Source organism: Hippocampus zosterae, chromosome 4 (assembly GCF_025434085.1).
Source record: "Hippocampus zosterae strain Florida chromosome 4, ASM2543408v3, whole genome shotgun sequence".
NCBI lineage: Eukaryota > Metazoa > Chordata > Actinopteri > Syngnathiformes > Syngnathidae > Hippocampus > Hippocampus zosterae.
In genome coordinates this window covers 2662564-2682922 of record NC_067454.1, presented here as the reverse complement: position 1 = coordinate 2682922, position 20359 = coordinate 2662564, and the positions used below count along the sequence as shown (strand labels likewise).

Sequence of the window (20359 nt, the reverse complement as noted above, 5' to 3'; positions counted from 1 at the left end):
TTGTTGTTCTACTTCTTCCTTTCATAACTTTGCTGCTGTGAATCTGGAATTTCTCCATTGCGAGACTAATAAAGGTTTTCTTAATTCTTAATTCTTTGAAGCACAGCTTGATATGGAGGTCTTTTACATTTTCAATTTCTCAACATGCTGCTCAGAATTTACAACTCAATAATACACAAGTTTGTGAAATACAGTGCTTTATCATTAACCACAACCCATAAGTATTATTGCCTTGGTACGAGGTAAATGTAATACAAAAATTCCCATATGTATCTGAAAAGAAACCAATACAAAGAGACTAATTCAGAAAGTAAAGAAAGAACTTTTGTCCTCCCAGTATTGTCCCACTGGATTGCATTTTACTGTACTCACTCCGTTGGGTTGTAGATAGCATGAGACAGTTTTCTGTTTCTCTCTCTCTCTCTCACACACACACACACACACACACACACACACAAGTGCAAAGTGCATGTATTGTGGTTAAGTCAGCTGACAGGCATCAATTCACGAGGGAGTGTAAAACCCCAGCAGGAACGCAGACTGCTTTAATGCTGCGCTTCAACACTTTGCAGAATCTTGCAACATTCTCCTCACATATCGACAACATTTTGAACGGCAGATAAGGCACTTTTCAAACATTAAACTTAAATTGCTCCATAGTAGATTTCGGTATGTTGCACAATTCACACGACAGAGAGAAAAAAAACAGCGTCAGTTGAATCCTCCAAAAAAATAACAGCACTTAAGCTGTCAAATCACTCATTGAATATCCATTTATTTTATTTTTGTCAATACATTGAAAACAATTTAATCTGAAAACGAAAAAACAAAAACAATTTTGCACATGACATTTGAGCAATTTGGTAAAACACCCACATTGTCATCAGCCACAACCCTCGCTTCACATCAGTAACAATCACACTTGGAGATAACTTGTTGGGGAAGAAATTAAACAATTAAAACATAAAACTTCGACAAAACAGAAGCCACCCTGAAATGACTTCAGAGCAGGGCAATAGAGGGAAAACAAACAAACAAAATCCCCTCCCGCAGCAATAAAACAAAGCAAAGTGAAAGGAAAGTGCTTGTCATAGTTTTTTTCTTTTAAACCAAACAAACAATCTGGATCACTCCGCCAGCCTCCTCTCGGACTTAACTCCCATGGCAGAGCCCAGAGCCATCGCGTGCGAGACAGAACCCAGCCAAGTCTCGACTCTTGGGACCTTGATGCTGCACCCAATGTCGTGGCACCAATAAAGTCGGCGGCTGAAGGACTGCGGGGGCTGCTTTGGGGACCAGCCCAACACTTCCCAAAAACATGGCTGCTCAGTGCTGCCACCTCAGGCAACATAGTGGTACTGGTTTGGCGTCTCCTTGTCACGTTCCATGTAGTCTCTGTCGATGAGGGACTCGATACGCTTTTTCAAGTCGCCGGGCTGCGGGGGAGAAGAGTGAGTCAAAGGCGAATGAGCTTTGTGACCGTGTGTCGAGAGAAGTTTTAGACTCGTAGTCGTCACCTTGACGGGGAACTTCAACTGGTTGTAGAGCTCTGACACAAGTAGATTGTGACTGAGTGTCTTCCTCATCTTCATGATGCGCACCACAGCTGCATCAATCTGATACTGCCGGTCTTGAAACACCCGCTCTGTGGTGCTGACCTGCTCCTCTACCTACAAGGAAAACGCCATTTCATCGCAAAGCAAGCGCCGACTTTGGGAATAATGGGCCCCGACATGAAATGCGTTCTTACGGTTTCTTTCATTTGGATCTGGTTGATCTTGATGCGGAAGAGTTTGTGTTTGAACTCATTATTGAAATCGAAGCGGTCTCCGTCCTCCACATCTTTTCCCCGCGGAATCTTGTTGAGGACGCGGGCTTTTCCACAGGCCAGCGACTGCAACGTACGCCTGAGCTCGCCCTCCTCTGTGCGGGAAGAGAAAAGCTAAGGTGTCCCTCGGGCGTGTCTACCGACTTGCCCGCTAAATGATTGAGGCAATAAGCAAACCCCCACTAACCTATACCCGTGGCAGCGCCAATCTCTTCCATGCTGAATTCCTCTCCCTCATTGAACATCAGCAGCACTAACGTCTGGAACAGGGAGACCTGAAGCTCCTTCTTTCCCTGCAGGGCGATCGATCGATGAATAAAGTTCTCAAGACAAGCCGAGTTTCGGAGCCGTGATCACGAATGAACTTACGTCTTTGAACTCCGCCTTAAGGACAGCGTGGCCCAGCGTGGGCTGCCACTGCAGCTTCCTCCCACTGTGCTTCCCCAAGTAGAAGAGCTTAAACACTTCCTGGAGTTTTACCATCTCAAAAAATAAAAAAATAAATGAAAGAGAAAACCGTACCGTCAAGGTCAGATGAGATAAACACGCAAGGTACAATAACGGGTCAACCACTGATCACTAGGCGTGATTTTCCGCCTGCCTGCAAAATCTAGCGTAGCTGTAAAACCCAAAACTGATCCATTCGGAGCCGTTTCAATAATTCCGCCTGCTACATCTTAATTTCAATATTAGGTATTATTAATTTAACAAAAATACGTGTTATTTTGGCTGCAGGGAGGGGGCAATAGTGATGAGCTTTAAGTGTCAATTATACACAAGTAGATTCTATTTGCTTATTATTATATATTAAATTATTATAATATATAATATTATAATAAGGCGGCCCGGTAGTCCAGTGGTTAGCACGTCGGCTTCACAGTGCGGAGGTACCGGGTTCGATTCCAGCTCCGGCCTCCCTGTGTGGAGTTTGCATGTTCTCCCCGGGCCTGCGTGGGTTTTCTCCGGGTGCTCCGGTTTCCTCCCACATTCCAAAAACATGCGTGGCAGGCTGATTGAACACTCTAAATTGTCCCTAGGTGTGAGTGTGAGTGCGGATGGTTGTTCGTCTCTGTGTGCCCTGCGATTGGCTGGCAACCGATTGAGGGTGTCCCCCGCCTACTGCCCGAAGACGGCTGGGATAGGCTCCAGCACCCCCCGCGACCCTAGTGAGGATCAAGCGGCTCGGAAGATGAATGAATGAATATTATATTATATAATATATAATATTAATATTATATAATATTAATATGATATTAACTTACGAAGGCACGTGATTGCCGTGAAATGCGTCAGAATGCAGAATTCAAATGCACACCACATTCTTCATTTTCATATTAGATTAATCTCTTGAAAAACACATCTCATTTTTGTTCCACTTCATAAGTGATGTGCTATCTGTGATCTGTATTTGTTTATCACATCAAATTTTGAACAAAATACACAGACGTTGGTGATTGGAAGGTCACAATATGGCAAAAGGTTCCAGGACGATTAACATTTTTCAAGGCACGGTATGTAAACAATGAGGAATATAAATTACGATGATTTCAGTGGACTTACCTCTGGGGGCAAGTGGACTTCCATGGGCGAGTATGAAGGCCAGTAGCCCATGGTCAGGATGTTGACTGTTAGTTCAATGTTGCTCGGCTCACTCTGGTTTTGCATGTACTGAGAGGAAACGCCACAATAGTAGGCATGAAATGACCGCGGACATTCAGAATCAGAATCAGAATCAGAATCATCTTTATTGGCCAAGTATGTAGAACACACAAGGAATTTGTCTCCGGTATCACACGCTGCACTAGTATCATCGTAAACAACAAAATCATTGAACCATTTTAGAGTATACCAGTAGTTTTGTAGTACCATTTTGTGATGCAAGAAGAGTGACTATGTCAGTGACTGTTTAAGGAGTTAATGGCTAGAAGGAAGAAGCTGTTTAAGTGTCTACTGGATTTGGTGCGCATGGATCTGTAGAGTCTGCCTGAGGGGAGTGGCTGAAAAAGGTGGTGGGCAGGGTGCGGGGGATCCAGGAGGATTTCCCGTGCCCTTGTCTTGATTCTTGCAGTGTGCAAGTCCTCAAGAGTGGGTAGGGCGGTGCCAACGATTTTTTCTGCCGTCCTAACTGTCCATAAAACTGTCCGTTGAAGTCGCGTTACGTTTTCAAAGTGGCCTGACGCGGACAGAGAACGTGAGAGTACCTGTTTGAACTGAATCATGATGTCTTTGGAGAGCTCCATGTCCTTAAACATCCCTTCGAGCTTGCTGGTAAATGCCGCTCCGCATTCTGTGCGAAGTCAACGGCACAAACGTAACAGCCAAAACATGTCTACGCTTTTCTATACTATACATGAGAGTTTTATGGAGCTTTGCAATGACAACAAAATTCCCAATGGAATATTGTGCCCAAAGCAGGATGCAACAAAGTAAGTTACAAATTCATACTCAAGATATATCGGCCGACTTACCGTGTTTCAGCTTGGAGAGCATGGATTTTTCGGCATCGACAGAAGCACTCTTGCCAACCAGTAGACGCTTGGCCAAGTCTTTTTTGTAAAACGCTTCAAAAACATCTTTGCCTAGACAAGCGAGCGCGACAACAGGGGTGTTCAGTGCATCTAAAGAGTTGACTGACAATAAATGCACTTGACTGAGAAAACCGTATTTACATCTGACACATCATGTTTCTATTTGCGTTCAAACCATCTTGGGTGCCCTTGCACACCAGTACTCACTTCGGCAAGCAACAACTCCGTCCCAGGAATGAATGCAACAGTGAGTTGTACAATATTGCCAAGGAGGTGTTTTGCCATATTCGCCGCGCAATGCATGAAAACTCTCATCCGACCGTCAGTGCCCAAATTGAAAAACAAACACTTCAAATGTGCAACTCACCGTGTATGAAGCGGAAAATGATCATGATCTTGTCAAGAATTCTCTCGAGCTCTTCCTCTGTAGCCTCCTTGTTACCAGCTCTCAACTTAGAATCCACGTATTTAGCTGGAATGAAAGTCGAGGGTAAATAAAAGGTGAAGTAAAAAAAAAAAAACACACTCAAACATGCAAACTATAACCCCCATCCAAACATTTTGAACAAGGAGGACATTTTTCCTGTAAAATAGAATAGTATCGGGCGGCCCGGTAGGCCAGTGGTTAGCACGTCGGCTTCACAGTGCAGAGGTACCGGGTTCGATTCCAGCTCCGGCCTCCCTGTGTGGAGTTTGCATGTTCTCCCCGGGTCTGCATGGGTTTTCTCCGGGTGCTCCGGTTTCCTCCCACATTCCAAAAACATGCGTGGCAGGCTGATTGGACGCTCTAAATTGTCCCTAGGTGTGAGTGTGAGTGCGAATTGTTGTTCGTTTCTGTGTGCCCTGCGATTGGCTAGCAAGCGGTTCAGGGCGTCCCCCGCCTACTGCCCGAAGACAGCTGGGATAGGCTCCAGCACCCCCCGCGACCCTAGTGAGGATCAAACGGCTCGGAAGATGAATGAATAGAATAGTATCAATATGAGTATGATTCTTAAGCCCGACATACCGATGAGTTCTGCGGGTTTGTTGGGCCTCTTGTTGATAAATGTCTCGAAGGCCTCCTTCATGGCATTGATGAATCCCTCGTTCCGCGCAAAGCAGCTCTGAGCCACATTGTCCATCTTTTTCTTAAAGTCCAGCAGCTCTTGTACCATGTCCTGGTCTTTCTCTGGGGTACAGACAATCTCTCCACCAAAGGACTATGGACATCAAGTACATACTAGAAGGTCAGCGTCACTGTGTGTGGGGGCAGGAGGGGGGATTGCAGATGGAAGTGACGCGCACACCTTGATATAGTCCCTCCAAAACTGCAATAATGTGGACAGTCCTCCCACCACCTTACTGAACAGTTGGTAAAGGAGGGCCAGCTCGGTCACACGATTCCCATCCAAAAGTATGCTCAAACCTGTGAAAATGTCACACACAAATTAAAAGTAGACATTTCTGTGCAATTTTAGAAAAAACAAAACCGTTTTCCCAACAGATCCCTTCACAGTGAAGGCGAATCAGTATAATGCAGTCATTCAGTAGGACATTGTGAAAATGCGCACAGAGGTAAGTGTAAAGTTTCTGGGCCAACGTACCCTTCTGCAGAATTGCATTCATGTGCTCCTCTAAAAGTTGTTTCTCAACGCAGCTAATCAGAGGTTTCCTACATGAAAGTGGAGACAACATAAAAAAATGTAATAAAACACGTACACACACACACACACACACACAAAAAATTACAGTTGAAACCGTACGTCAGACATGTCCAAAGTCTGGCCCGCGGGCCAAATCCGCCCCGCGGTCGAATTTCATCCGGCCCTCGGCCCCTGTCATAAAATCAGTGCCGTCTGGCCCGCAGGTTGGGCGCAATGGAACACGTGTTGCATTGACTGAGGTCTCGTAGACTGGTGAGTGATGTTTCATAGAGTACTGCTTCCCTCTAGTGGCTAAATGAGTAATAGCATTTAGACACTAGAGGGCATCACTCACGAGTTAACAAGACATCACTCCGTGTTTATATTGACTGATATGTCATATTTCAAATTCCTGTTTCAAATGAACCAAAAGAAATTCTTAAGATTGTTGAAATTAAAATAAAAATGGAAATGTGAAACAGACTGGCTTACTAAAATTTGTTGAACAATATTGTTGTTCAATGTAAAGAATGTCAGCCAAGGTCGGCCCCCCGACATTTTACCACATAAAATCTGGCCCCCTTGGCAAAAAGTTTGGACACCCCTGCCGTACGTTTACACCTGAAGACACAATTGGCTTTTTTCCTCATTGTCCGACATGAAATGAGACGATACCTTTCCCTTTTGTTGGTCAGTTACGATAACCAGAACAATTTCTCTTTCCTAAACGCCGTAATAATGTCACATGACTTCCGTGTAGTCTGATGAAACCCAAATTATTTGACCAGAATGACCGTTTTTACATTGAATGCGAGTCTTACTGGGTGCTCAGGTCGAGGTAGCTCATGATACGATCGTTCTCCTCCTCCAGTCGACGAGCCACATGGTGCAGGTACTCGGGCACCTGGTTGCGAGGAAAACGCACAAGATAAGGCACTCCTGGCATTCATTCCGGATTCATGAGTGCTCCGTGTCACTCACGTCTCTGTCTTGCATCAACCGCTGTCCCTCTGCGGCGTACAAGCGATTTGTTTCAAACAAAAACCTCTCTTCAAAAGACACTTTATAAACCTGCAAAGACATCGGACAAAAGTAAAACGGCATTGCTTATCGCTACGGCGGGCAGTCAATGGTCTACCTGGAGGGCCGAAAGCATTCCCAGCAGGCTTCTCAACAAACTGCGGTCAGCTGTCTCGCCATTCCGCTCAAGTTCGATCTGCTCCAAAATGCCGTCTACCGTACGCTTCTGGACAACGCTATCACTTACAATGTGGACACGAAACAGTTCCAGCCCAGTATCCCTGAATGGCACAACAAAACAAAACAAAAAAAAATTCTCCTCATTCACCTCACCAAAGTAATTGCAAGGTAAAAAAAAAATTTCCAAGGTAAAAAAGTAAATTGCAAGGTAAAAAAAATTCCAAAGTAATTGCAATTACCAGATGGATGGGAGCAAGGAGCTTTGCAGGACATATGTGCGATCCAGGAAGAGAAAGATGCTTCGTATCATGATCTATATGAAAGATCAAGGAAGAACATTCGTATCAATCCAGTATCGACGCTCAAACGTTCCCATGAAGTACCAAGACCTGATCACACACATACAGTTTGCCGGCAGTGATCCAGCCAGCAGCGATTCATCCTCTTCAGGAAAGACAGGTTGTCCAAAGATTCTGTGAGCTCAATATTGAGGAAATGTGACCTCAAGTCATCTTTCAAAGCGTTTTGGATTTTTTTTTCTGGACTTTGTGTGGTTGTAATCACAGCATTGTAGAACTGCACAGCTTCGCATTGAGGCGTGCCTCACTTATGTCAATAAATTACCAATTTTGAATACAAAATGCCTTTGCAACAAATCCAGATCTTTAATACGGTGAATCCCCGGTGTTGAAACAAACAACACTGTCAACGTTTCAGCGGTCTGAGCATGCCGAATAAAAGGATATTCTCTAAACTGGTAGATCTGGGCCTGCACGTGATCTTCACAGACCTGCCGTAGCTGCTTGTACAACGTGGGGGAGACTTTATAGGAACACATGTTCTCCACAGCCTTCGGCAAGAAAGAACAAGCCAAGGGTGAAAGAAAGAAAAAAAATAGAAAAACATCAGTCAATCAACTACGGTAGATAATGTATATTGAAAATTTCGGATGAATCAAAACAGATTGAAACGGAACAGCTTCTCTCTATACAAGTCACCTGACAAAGACTAATTGGCAATGAAATGAGAGCAAACCTGATAGAGCTCTTCAAGGTTGTACTTGATAGATGTGCTGTTCTGGATGGCACTGACTGCATCTCTCAGTTTCAACCAAGTGTCCTCAGTGTAATTCTCGGCTAATTTGGGCCGATCTGTCATGAGAAAAACACCGCCAAAATGTTGTAGTGCTTCATTATAAGAGTACAGCATTGATTATAGGTTTGACTGGTCGTTAAAATAGACTGGTTTATAAACACCGCGCACTTCGGCTAAATATTTGCAGTTTAATTCAAACGTCACCGATTAAGTAATAGACGTGGTATGATATTTTTAGCCAAATTCATAGACTATAATCTGTTTACAGGCAAGGGCAAGTTCTAATAGTTTAAGGATGACACTCAACAAAGGTGAGGGGGCTACAAAACCATCAAAACGTTGCCAGCAAGAAAGTGCATGCAGTTAAGTTACATCATAACAACGTTAGCGTGATCAACAGTTACACATTAGAGGCATTGAGAGAATTGCCCGACTCACCACATGTGCAACTAATTTACACCTGCTATCAAATTATATGTTGATTTTTAACTGTGAGGGACAGGATGAATGCATCCTGTCTGTCAATATAAAACGTGGTCACTGTGGCTAACACGGTGTTGAGAACAATACCTTTAAAATTTTTTATCACTAATTTCTTGGAAGAGACAGATTTTCCGGAAGACATGGAAGATGTCCTGGTCATCCCGTTGGTGTCCGTTAAAGCCGAGAAGTTGGCCCTCTTGTCCTGTCTGGTGTCTTCGGCCATGATCAGATTAGCTTTAAAAGCTTAACGCTTGCTCCTTCCAAGTGTTTTCGCCAAGTTTTCCCTTTGATTGCCCAGCCGCCTAGTGACCATATAAAGCGTAATTCTTGAACCAAGTACCTTTGATCGTGAGAAAATGAGCCGCGGGCTTTATACAGAACATCTGCGAAAAAACCCTGAGTAATGTTTGGTTACTCAACCAAATAAAACAATAAAGAGCAGCCGGCTAGGCGACAGTGTGCTTCTGTAACTGCAGCATACTTAACGTCGCCGCCGCAAAGCATTAGCATCATGGCTAATCCACAAATCGTATGACGACTTACGCAAACGAGTTGGTTCGATTTTAACATCTTGAGATAATACATCAAAGAGGTGAAATAGTGAGGGTGTGTGTCACAAGTCCACGATATTCATGTTAACACGTTGTTTTTATTTAAATTTTGCCCAAACGGCTAGCTTACGCAACAAAATGGCTTTTCAGTTCATTCGGACAGGTGCATCTTGGGTGAATAGTAAACGAGTTGCGTTCAGGGACACTTTGGAATGGAGTGGACTTGAGACAAGACACAGAAAGTTCATTACATGTTGAAAACAGAAGAGAAACATCAGATCATTTTAACGTATTTAAATAATCAAAAAAAATCTTCCTAATATCAGAAATATTTTTTTCTGCTGAGATTTTGGGGAAACGGGCGTTCAACTGCTTCATTTAGAATGACGTATTCGTGTTGCTGAATGGTCTTGGACGAATTCTGACGAGTCAGATCCAAGTGAGAGTCAGATGCTCTGGGCGGTGTTTAATTGTGGATCGACGAGTCCGAGCGCATTCATGCCACTTCCTGCGGTTTTGTGTCACCTGTCAAAATGGACATCTTGATATTTGTCCGTGTGCATATTTCGTGGTTATTTGCGGAGGAGTAGTGCTTTCCTGTGTTTCCAGTCTGTCTTCAGCGAGGGTGTCTTGAGCGGTAAGTTATGCCAAGCAAGCATGAGGGGAAATTGGGCAAGGGGGTTGGTACACGCAGATCGTCTTCAGGGAAGAAAGGCTGTTTGGAAAGATTTGCATTGTTTCAATAAGTGTCACCATGTGTGTGCGCGCGTTCGTGCGTGTGTATCTGTTTGATCATATGATGAATAACCCCCACGAAAAGTCCCTCGATTGCTAGCTTTGGCAGCACAGAGCAGTCAGTGAAGGCTAACGTTAGCTTCCTATTGAATGAATTCAACACAAGGCAAGATTTCCTCACTAGTTTGTGGATGCACTACGTTCTTCAACCTAATTCTGTCGCATTTAGACAGCGTTAAACCACAAGTATACCCCATGATTGACCTTAGCGTCCATGAATTTGACAAGCTAGCTAGCACTAACATTCTGAGCGTTAGCACTTGAAAAGGGCGTCGCTATTGTTTTGATATGGGCTGTCGCCTGCTAAACAGGACCAGAAACATTTTCAAAAGTGACACATGAAATAGTATCAAAAAGAGAATGGGGACTAATTTCGTACTGTCATTTTTGTGACGGTTATTCATACAGAATATACCGTACAAGGATATCATGCAGTAAATCACCTGCATGTACTTGTATTCAAGTGCAAAATACTGTGGAGCATATCAAATACACAGATTTCATTTCTGCCTTACTGATTCTGTTTGCCTGTCTGTGTGTTGCTGATTGGGTGGGCATTAAAACAAGCAAAGGTGTTGTGGTCCTCTAAACGTGTGCTCTATTCTTAACTTTCAAACGTTTATGTGAGGACTTATTTGGCTGTAAAGTGATGTTTAAAATGTCCACTTCGAGACCCATTATAATTTTTGAAAATTGAACTTTTTCATTCTAGTCGATTCTTTGGGACATGCCAAATAAATAGTTTACATTTCACATGGAATCTGGGCCTTTCAAATGTGCAAAAAATATAATTTGGCGGTGATATTATCACTGTACTAATTGCAGTCTTCTTCCATACTGACCATTCTTTCACAGATAAGATGATTCCTACCACTCTTTTTTTTCCCCTCTAGTCTCAATGCCTCGACCAAGATGAGCGTGAAGGCCTTCGAGCTCATCCCGGCTGTGGAGCGGGACCTCCTTATGGGCGACAAGGCTCGCATCAACATTGAATGTATAGAATGTTGTGGGAAACACTTGTATGTGGGAACCAACGATTGCTTCATCCACCACTTCCTGCTCGACGAGCTCACTTCTGCCAAAGGGAAACTGACTTACGCGGCTCAGAAACTGCTGCACAAATACATGGGCCTTAAGAAGCCAGTGGCAGAGCTGCGGGCCGCCTCTGCTTTGGAGCGTCTCATAGTCCTTTGCGATGGAATCGTTTTTCTCGTGGACATGGTGACGCTGGAAAATGTGCCGTCAACGTCAGGAGGCGGTGCCAGGATTAGAGGTGTGACGACATTCTGCGTTAATGAGAATCCAGTGAACGGTGATCCATTCTGTGTGGAAATGGGTGTCCTTTCCTTGAAGCGTAGGACAGTGCAAATTTACATGGTTTATGAGGACAGGGTACAGCTGGTCAAAGAGGTGAGCACGCCGGAGCAACCCTGTGCTGTCAGTCTCGATGGTTACTTCCTGTGCCTGGCGTTGGCGACGCAGTACATGATCCTAAACTACAACACAGAAGCTGCACAAGATCTTTTCCCTTACAACAGTGAGGAGCGGAGGCCCATTGTAAAAAGGATTGCTCGGGAGGAGTTCCTCTTGGCGGCACCGGGTGGTCTTGGTAAGTTGAGTCATGATGAGTTTCAATTTCATTTCAAAATTACCTCCAACTTAAAGAGGCTCAAGTTATATTGTGTCATAATGTTTTTTGGCTCGCTAGCATCTCAATGGCTATTACAACGTTCTGTTATTCAATAATTAGTGAAATGAAGCTTCAAAGATGCTTCATGAACCAGTTGCCGAATTTTTTTGTCTCCTTGATGGCACTGTTGTTTTAGAGAAAGGAATCGAATGAATGACACGTTGAACATGGAGCGCCATCTTGAGGAGGTAAAAATACAAGAACTGCTTTATGAAGCATCTTTGAAGCTTTGGTTAAAAAATTATGACCTCAATAATACACAAAACAAAGTGGATACCACCGACTACCACACACAGCATGCTTTTTCATTGCACCTGCGTCTGCTGGCCGGTCATTACACCTACGCAACCAGACAACTTCAAACGGAGAAGCTTTTCTTGAGCTGCACATTTATCCGTAGCGCCTCCAAAAATTTAACAGGTTTCCCCTTGGCTCTTGCATTACCCCTTTACAGCAATCAGTTCTGTCACCTTTCCATGACTTTCTAACTAACCAAGCTGTCATCAATGAAACACAACCTCATGTCAATCACGCACAAATGAGGTAGTCATGTCTCTTGAACATCTCCACCCGGCCCTTCCCGATAGGCATGTTTGCCAACGCGGAAGGGGCTTCTCAACGGGCCCCCGTCAACTGGTCCGAGAGTGTCATTGGTGCGGCTGTGTGCTTCCCATATGTGGTGGCCTTGGATGAGAGCTTCATCACCATCCACAGCATGTTGGATCAGCAGCTGAAGCAGACGCTTTCATTCAGGGATGGGCGCATTTTGCAAGACTTTGAAGGTACTCGGGCATGAATCTTCCTGCTGTTCTTTTTTTTTTTTTTTTTTTTTTCTTCATCTTCATACGGTGTCTGAACAGGATGATGGGTAGCGTGTAGAGGAGTGGAGTTCTGATGCCGTTTTATTTATTTATGTTTTAGGAAAGGTCATTGTGGCGTCCACTAAAGCTGTGTACGTTATGGTGCCCATGCCGCTGGAGAGACAAATCCAAGATTTACTGGCCAGCCACAGAGTGGAGGAGGCACTTGTCCTAGCAGAGGGGGCACAAAGAAGTATTCCCAAAGAAAAGTTCACGGTACTAAACATTCATTCATTCAATCATCTTCCGAGCCGCTTGATCCTCACTAGGGTCGCGGGGGGTGCTGGAGCCTATCCCAGCTGTCTTCGGGCAGTAGGCGGGGGACACCCTGAATCGGGTGCCAGCCAATCGCAGGGCACACAGAGACAAACACCCATTCGCACTCACACTCACACCTAAGGACAATTTAGAGTGTTCATGCCATGCATATTTTTGGAATGTGGGAGGAAACCGGAGCACCCGGAGAAAACCCACGCAGGCCCGGGGAGAACATGTAAACTCCACACAGGGAGGCCGGAGCTGGAATCGAACCCGGTACCTCTGCACTGTGAAGCTGACGTGCTAACCACTGGACTACCGGGCCGCCCGGTACTAAACAGTCCCTTTATTATGTGTTCTGTTATAATTGTGCCACATCATTTTGTCCGAAATATCTTCCATATAAAAAGGATCAGTGATTAATTTCTACTATCATCTGCGTGTGTCCGACATGTATTTCAACCGATGACATCATGTCAACAGTATTAACTTTCATCTCAATTTCTACACGGTGACACAGGTTTTGTACAAAAGAATCCTGCAGCAGGCAGGCTTCATACAGTTTGGCCAACTTCAGTTTGTAGAAGCAAAAGAACATTTCAGGTAAATGTTTTTATGTGGCGTTACGTTGTCGGGGGCAGTCGGTTGGCGTCCACCGAATTCCCTTTGCGTTTGCAGGAAAGGTCAGCTGGATGTGCGTGAGCTGATCTCTCTCTACCCGCTGCTATTGCCAGCCTCATCTTCCTTCACACGCTGCCACCCTTCTCTCCATGAGTTTGCAGATCTCAACCACCTGGCACAGGGTGATCAGGAAAAAGTCTTGAAATGCAAGAAATTCCTAATCACTTATTTGACAGAGGTAACAGAGAGAGAAAAAAAAATTCAACCATACTTGATTGCTTTTATTGAATTTTCTCACCCAGAGGTTTTAATGCTTTTGTTATTTTCCATCCACGTGCCTCAACGTTTATTATCTATGCCTACGCTGCTCACTTTGCAGGTCCGAAGCACAGAAGTCGTTAACGGTTGCAGAGAGGATGTGGACACGGCATTGTTAAAGCTGTACGCTGAACAAAATCACGAGAGCCTTCTCGACCTGCTGGCATCGGACAACGCCTGCCTGCTCGCAGACTGTGTCCCCTGGTTGGAGAAATATCAAAAGTGTGTATTGCTTTTTCTGTGTTTTGATTTCCATCCCTTTTACACGCTGCTTTGGAGCAGCAAACGGTGTAGAGCAGGGGTGTCCAAACTTTTTGCCAAGGGGGCCAGTTTTTATGTGGTAAAATGTTGGGGGGCCGACCTTGGCTGACATTCTTTACATTGAACAACAATATTGTTCAACAAATTTTAGTAAGCCAGTCTGTTTCACATTTCCATTTTTATTTTAATTTCAACAATCTTAAGAATTTCTTTGGGTTCATTTGAAACAGGTATATCACAGGCAACTGCTTATTCACTTGACTTTTTCTTAAACAGAAGTCTCCTGAGTGCAAATTGATTGATTTGAAAGATAAAATGTATCACCATGACTTTTCAATAGTCACAAAACCTTTGACTCGAACAACAGGGAAATGAACAAGCAATACACATATCCACAACTGCAAGGATCATTTGAAATATGACATATCAGTCAATATAAAAACAGAGTGATGTCTTGTTAACTCGTGAGTGATGCCCTCTAGTGTCTAAATGCTATTACTCATTTAGTGAATGCTATTACTCATTTAGCCACTAGAGGGAAGCAGTACTCTATGAAACATCACTCACCAGTCTACGAGACCTCAGTCAACGCAACACGTGTTCCATTGCGCCCAAACTGCGGGCCAGACGGCACTGATTTTATGACGGGGGCCGAGGGCCGGATGAAATTCGACCGCGGGCCGGATTTGGCCCCCGGGCCGGACTTTGGACATGCTTGGTGTAGAGTGATCGATGAAATGGATCATCCCAAACGTTTTCCCATAAAACTGAAACTTGACTGCACTTTAGACCTCATGTTTAATATTTAATTTGATGGTGCACCTGACTTCCCCGCAAGGAGTCCCCTGGAGAAATTGAAGAGCAAAGTTTGAATCTTTGCCACGATCGCAACAATGAACAGCGAGTTTGAATGCGGAGTTAATTCATGTCTTGATAAGGGGAAAGGCGTCAAAAACAGTATTTCGATCACAGCTGCCTATTACCACCCTTGTATTGTTTCTCACAATACTTTTTGAAAAAAAAAACATCCCAGTAATGATTTTGTTTTCCTTCCTCCCTGTCGCAGATATTTTGCACTTGGGCTGCTTTACCATTGTAACGGTCAGGATCCGGCGGCACTTCAGGTAAACTCACACGTGTGAAACTACACCAATGCAATCGGACGGAATTCTTTACGCACTTTTTTTCCCCCCACTCCCCCGCAGATGTGGATTCGGGTTGCAGACGAGGAACTGCAGGACTCTACGAGACCTGATCTCTTTGAGTATATTGTAGATTTTCTCAGCTACACTGCCGACGTGGACCTTGTGTGGAAGTTTGCAACCTGGGCCCTACACAAGAATCCCACTGTAGGTCAACCTCTATTAGTTGCTTGCAGATGTTACTTTCGAAAACTATTGTTTCTCCAACGTAGCTCAGTAAGCTAACCAAAGCTTAAAAAAAAACAACTCATGATATGACACAAGTGGAATAATAAACATATCGTTAAATAAATCTCCGTTACTGTTGTTGTGGCCACAGTACTTTCATTTGCTAGCGTGTATCATGCAATTTAGCTGCAATGCTAACCCGTGGCGTTCACTTTTCTTCATAGACAGCTGTCCACATCTTCACAAAGAGGTCTGATGGCAAAGCCCAGTCAGACATGAATCCCGAGGATGTCATTACATACCTGGAAAGGCACGGGGAGGCTCTTCTTCTCTACTTGGAGCACCTGGTGCATGAACGACGGATTCAGGTACCGCTCACAGAATCTTCATGTGAACGCGATGGCCATAGAAGTAGTGATAGGAGCGTGTACTGTACACATCGAGGATATTATTAAATGCTGGTTGGTTTTATATAGTATCAAAGGTTAAAAACTAAAAGGGGTGTGTTTCACTAAACTCACTTGCATGACTGTCCATGTCTTATGTGTTTTGTTTTTTTTTTAAATCTTAACTGTTCTGTAAAGCGCTTTGTTGTAGCTGCGGCTGTTGCGATTGCACTATATCAGGGGTGCCCAAACTTTTTGGATCGAAGATCTACTTTTTGATCAACTAACCTCACGGGATCTACCCTTACCGGCGCGCGCACGCACACACACACACACACAAATTAAAGATTTACCTGCTTTATTTTATTCATTCATTCATTCATTCATTCATCTTCCTAACCGCTTGATCCTCACTAGGGTCGCGGGGGGTGCTGGAGCCTATCCCAGCCGTCTCCGGGCAGTAGGCGGGGGACACCCTGAATCGGTTGCCAGCCAATCGCAGGGCACACAGAGACGAACAACCATTCGCACTCACACTCACACCTAGGGACAATTTAGAGTGTTCAATCAGCCTGCCACGCATGTTTTTTGGAATGTGGGAGGAAACCGGAGCACCCGGAGAAAACCCACGCAGGCCCGGGGAGAACATGCAAACTCCACACAGGGAGGCCGGAGCTGGAATCGAACCCGGTACCTCTGCACTGTGAAGCCGACGTGCTAACCACTGGACTACCGGGCCGCCTGCTTTATTTTATTTTTTAAATATTTTTTTAGTGAAAATGAGGCTGATTAGTGTGCAGTGTATATTAACACAAAAAATATATTACTAACATGTACAAAGACACACAAATGGTTGTTTGTTTTTTTTCTTCTCGACACTCCTCGGATCTACTTGGGACCTGTCTTAGATCTACCGGAAGATCAGGATCTACCTAATGGGCACCCCTGCACTATATCAATAAAGATGTATTGTAAAATTCAGGATTGTTGAAATAACTGCTGCAAATTACACTTCTGCTTAGTCCAGCCCATTTAGTTTCATTTTTTTCCTTAATTTTTCATCTTTCATGAGAAAATAACCTTGACAAACCAGGGAAACAATTGCAATAGGGCAGCATTATTCTGGCGCTGACATCATCAGGCTCACACTGATTATTATTTTTTTTTCCCTACAGACATCATTTTTAAATGCACAACTCTATGTGCTGGTGTTCGGACTATTTGAGAGAGGACCTTGAATATCGGTAAATTTGCAGTTGTGATTCTTTTCTTGACTGTAGGAGGAGCAATTCCACACGCATTTGGCAGTCCTGTACCTGGAGAGGGTCTTCTCGTTACTGTCAGAGTCTCCGACCAATGAAGAGCAGCTCGGTAGATCCAGAGAGAAGCTTCAAGGTCTACTCAGGGAGTCCAATTTGTACCGAGTTCAGTATCTTTTAGGTGAGATCGTCGTTGGAAATGCATTCTGATGATCGAGAGCTGTTTGATATTTGACGGGGCGACATGTTTCTCATCGCTGTCATGCCAAAATGTGACCATTACAAAATTATTTACAACAGAAGTTTCCTCCAGATTCTTTCTGTTCAATAACTACTGTTTGTTTATTTTATCTTTTTTTTTTTTTGCTTTGACGTTATTTAGGAAAGATGGAAAACTGCGAGCCACTGCTGCTGGAGCGTGCAACTCTGTATGGAAAATTGGAGGAACATGATAAAGCGCTGCATATTTTAGTGCACAAGCTGAGAGACTTCCAATCTGCCGAAGCCTTTTGTATTTGGACCTCATCTTGTCGGGATTCTGCTTACAAACAGCAGCTGTTCCACCTCCTCCTGGGGATGTATCTTGACAAAAGCGCCGCCGGCGAATCCCAGTCGGCGGTGTGCGACGACAGCGGCGATCTAGAAATGGCAGCGGTGGACCTGCTGAATCGTCACGGAGAGTTGTTTGATCCTGTCCGGGTGCTGAGGATACTGCCGGAAGGCTGGTCGCTGCAGCTGATCCGGCCTTTTCTGGGTCGAGCCATCAGGGCTAGTATGCATGCCTCCCGCACGTCCCAGATTGCTCTTGGGCTCGCCCACTCGGAACATCTTCAAATATTGCACGACAAGGTGAGCGCTTCATTACGCGCAGAGTAAATGCATACAAAAATGCATGTAGCGGATGTAAAATCCCTGTTCGAATGCCAGGTTTTTGTGGAATTAAATCTTCGAGAGAGGGGAGGTTCACCAACTAAAATTATTTGGTTGCACCAGTCTGCACGCCACGTCGGTCTCACAGTGCGGCGGTGTAGGCTCCACATGGCCTTCCTGTGTGGAGTTTGCATGTTCTCCCCTTGCCTGCGTGGGTTTTTTTTTTCTTTTCACATTATTCATTCATTCATCTTCCGTACCGCTTGATCCTCACTAGGGTCGCGGGGGGGGGGGGTGCTGGAGCCCATCCCAGCCGTCTCGGGGCAGTAGGCGGGGGCCACCCTGAATCGGTTGCCAGCCAATCGCAGGGCACACAGAAACAAACAACTATTCATTCGCACTCACACCTAGGGACAATTTAGAGTGTTCAATCAGCCTGCCATGCATGTTTTTGGAATGTGGGAGGAAACCGGAGCACCCGGAGAAAACCCACGCAGGCTCGGGGAGAACATGCAAACTCCACACAGGGAGGCCGGAGCTGGAATCGAACCCGGTACCCCTGCACTGTGAAGCCGACGTGCTAACCACTGGACTACCGGGCCGCCCTTCTTTTCACATTAATGATGACAAAAGTTTTGTCATTTTTGTATGTTGGCATATTTGATTTATATTCATAATTCCTACCATAATTCAATCAAAGATCCCTTGTATTGGAAATAGTTTTCACTGCTGGACCACATCTCTTACACACTTTTTTTTTTTTTTCTGATCCAGTTGAAAGAGACGAAGAAGCCAATTGCTGTGTCGACAAAGAAGGGATGCCACTTATGCCACAACACCTTCAGTGACCCCGATGTGGTGTGTTTGCCGGGCGGCGTGCCTGTCCATACACACTGTGCCGCCCAAAGAATGAGAGACTCGCCAACAAAGAGACAATTAGCTAACAGCAGCAACCACACGTGAGCCGTGGCCCACCGCACAACAGTGTGTAATCTATGATTAGAAGCGCCCAAACAACGCAGGTCGTGTTGGCTTTTGGCAAGGCTGGTGACTTTGTGGACGAGGGCAAAGCATCCGTTGCTGTGGTTAAGTCACTCGTGGAGTCTGCAAGAATCACAAAGGCAGCGATGTGTTTGAGAGAAGAGGAAAGTGTGAGAGTAAGCAGATGGCGTTGAGCCGTGTGATGCAGTCGATTCCGATTTTTTTTTCTTTTTAATAAACAAGGTCAAAGCTAAATTACCTGTCCCTTAATCATTTAATCAAGAACAAGACAACTCCTACGCCATCTCGAGCTTCACTGTTGAGTTGTTTTTGCTGATTAATCTGACAAGCACCACGCAGACTACAGGAGGCCTCTCAAATGAAAAAGCTATTTTTACCGTTTACCTTCTGCCTTAAATTCTGGTTGTTGGAATTAACAACATACATGTGTTGTACTTTGCTCTTTGACTTTGATGACTTTCCTTGTTGATGATGAGGTTTACTGCTCATCTCGAAATGCGTAAATGACGAAAGAGATTGAAAGAGCTCAACAACTGACAAAACTGGTTACAATTCGAAGCACATACTTGCAATTCCTTTTGGATTTCTTCAAATATCGATTTCCCCATTGATGCTGCTCTATAATCAGCGCTGCAATTTCCATTCTTCCCCACAGAGTGAGCATTAAGGTATAAAAAAAAAATAGCATCACGAGGCCAAATGTAACTGACTCCCATCATCAGTTATTCATTTTCTACTCTGCAGCACCACACGTTTAAAAAGGGAAGGTGACATTGCTTTATTGTATTACTTAGAGCAAATAGCTGAAATTACGGCCATATGTAAAAAAAAAAAGTCATGTAATGTGACAGACTTCGTAATGTGTGATGAGTGTTTTTCTTTTACTGTGGCGGTTCAGCACTGGACTGAATTTGTGGGAAAATCAAACCGCTGCTTTGATCGTGAAAGAATGGGATATTCGTTGAAGCCGTGCAAACTTGTTTTTACTCATGGTTCCAAATTCAAATGAATGAAATACTTTGGTATTTGAATTGTTGCACTGTCCGTTATTAAAATCGATGGCGCTGTAAACCTCAATATAAAAACCCCCGAAGAACTTCCTCCACTGCTCCTTTGAGAAATCGTTTACGGTCTGGCATTCGTGTTTTAATTCCTGTAAGATCAGTAGACTTATGTTTTCACAACAAAAACAATCTTCAGTGTTGAAAACCGGACCACCCTGCAAAACAAATTTAATAAATTCAATACGAAACATTCAACCGTGTTGGTCTGGATTCCATGAACTGCACTTAAAAAAAATGTTCCACAGATGTACTTGGAGTGTCTTTGTTTAACGCAATGCTCTGTCTTCAGGGAGTATTT

The 20359-nt window shown here is 44.3% G+C and overlaps 2 protein-coding genes across 3 annotated transcripts; one reads left to right on the top strand and one right to left on the bottom strand.

Annotated features, from left to right (window-relative positions):
* Positions 1–750: 750 nt before the first annotated feature.
* On the bottom strand, positions 751–9486 carry cul4a (cullin 4A). 2 transcript variants are annotated; one of them, XM_052062662.1, is made up of 20 exons: positions 8844–9485; positions 8214–8329; positions 7925–8028; positions 7584–7653; positions 7418–7491; positions 7117–7279; positions 6960–7049; positions 6800–6882; positions 5940–6007; positions 5643–5761; positions 5363–5555; positions 4724–4828; positions 4297–4407; positions 4030–4115; positions 3389–3496; positions 2198–2311; positions 2016–2121; positions 1751–1923; positions 1518–1670; positions 751–1436 (listed from the first exon to the last, which is right to left on the bottom strand). In XM_052062662.1, exons 1-20 carry the CDS (start codon positions 8977–8979, stop codon positions 1341–1343), a joined length of 2268 nt encoding a protein of 755 aa, XP_051918622.1. In that variant the 5' UTR covers positions 8980–9485; the 3' UTR covers positions 751–1340. The 2 variants fall into 2 exon arrangements, 1 of the variants encoding a protein (XP_051918622.1); XR_007961991.1 differs by lacking the exon at positions 751–1436 and having other exon boundaries at positions 1751–1942; positions 8844–9486.
* A 15-nt stretch (positions 9487–9501) lies between these two features.
* Positions 9502–20256, top strand: tgfbrap1 (transforming growth factor, beta receptor associated protein 1). Its single transcript, XM_052062642.1, has 13 exons — positions 9502–9944; positions 10996–11711; positions 12380–12574; positions 12714–12868; positions 13431–13513; positions 13589–13769; positions 13911–14071; positions 15177–15234; positions 15316–15459; positions 15705–15848; positions 17147–17306; positions 17508–17974; positions 18770–20256. Exons 2-13 carry the CDS (start codon positions 11015–11017, stop codon positions 18956–18958), a joined length of 2634 nt encoding a protein of 877 aa, XP_051918602.1. The 5' UTR covers positions 9502–9944; positions 10996–11014; the 3' UTR covers positions 18959–20256.
* The last annotated feature ends 103 nt before the right edge of the window (positions 20257–20359 follow it).

What these genes read in the sequence shown, in the direction of transcription:
- tgfbrap1 (XM_052062642.1), top strand. Translation starts at nt 11,015, where the DNA reads ATGAGCGTGAAGGCCTTCGAGCTCATCCCGGCTGTGGAGCGGGACCTC. An exon ending in CATTTTGCAAGACTTTGAAG is followed by an intron (nt 12,575 to 12,713) that starts GTACTCGGGCAT and finishes TTTATGTTTTAG; the next exon opens with GAAAGGTCATTGTGGCGTCC. An exon ending in GAAGCAAAAGAACATTTCAG is followed by an intron (nt 13,514 to 13,588) that starts GTAAATGTTTTT and finishes TTGCGTTTGCAG; the next exon opens with GAAAGGTCAGCTGGATGTGC.
- cul4a (XM_052062662.1), bottom strand. Translation starts at nt 8,979, where the DNA reads ATGGCCGAAGACACCAGACAGGACAAGAGGGCCAACTTCTCGGCTTTA. An exon ending in CAAACCCGCAGAACTCATCG is followed by an intron (nt 4,829 to 5,362) that starts GTATGTCGGGCT and finishes CTTTCATTCCAG; the next exon opens with CTAAATACGTGGATTCTAAG. An exon ending in AGTTGAAGTTCCCCGTCAAG is followed by an intron (nt 1,437 to 1,517) that starts GTGACGACTACG and finishes TCTCCCCCGCAG; the next exon opens with CCCGGCGACTTGAAAAAGCG.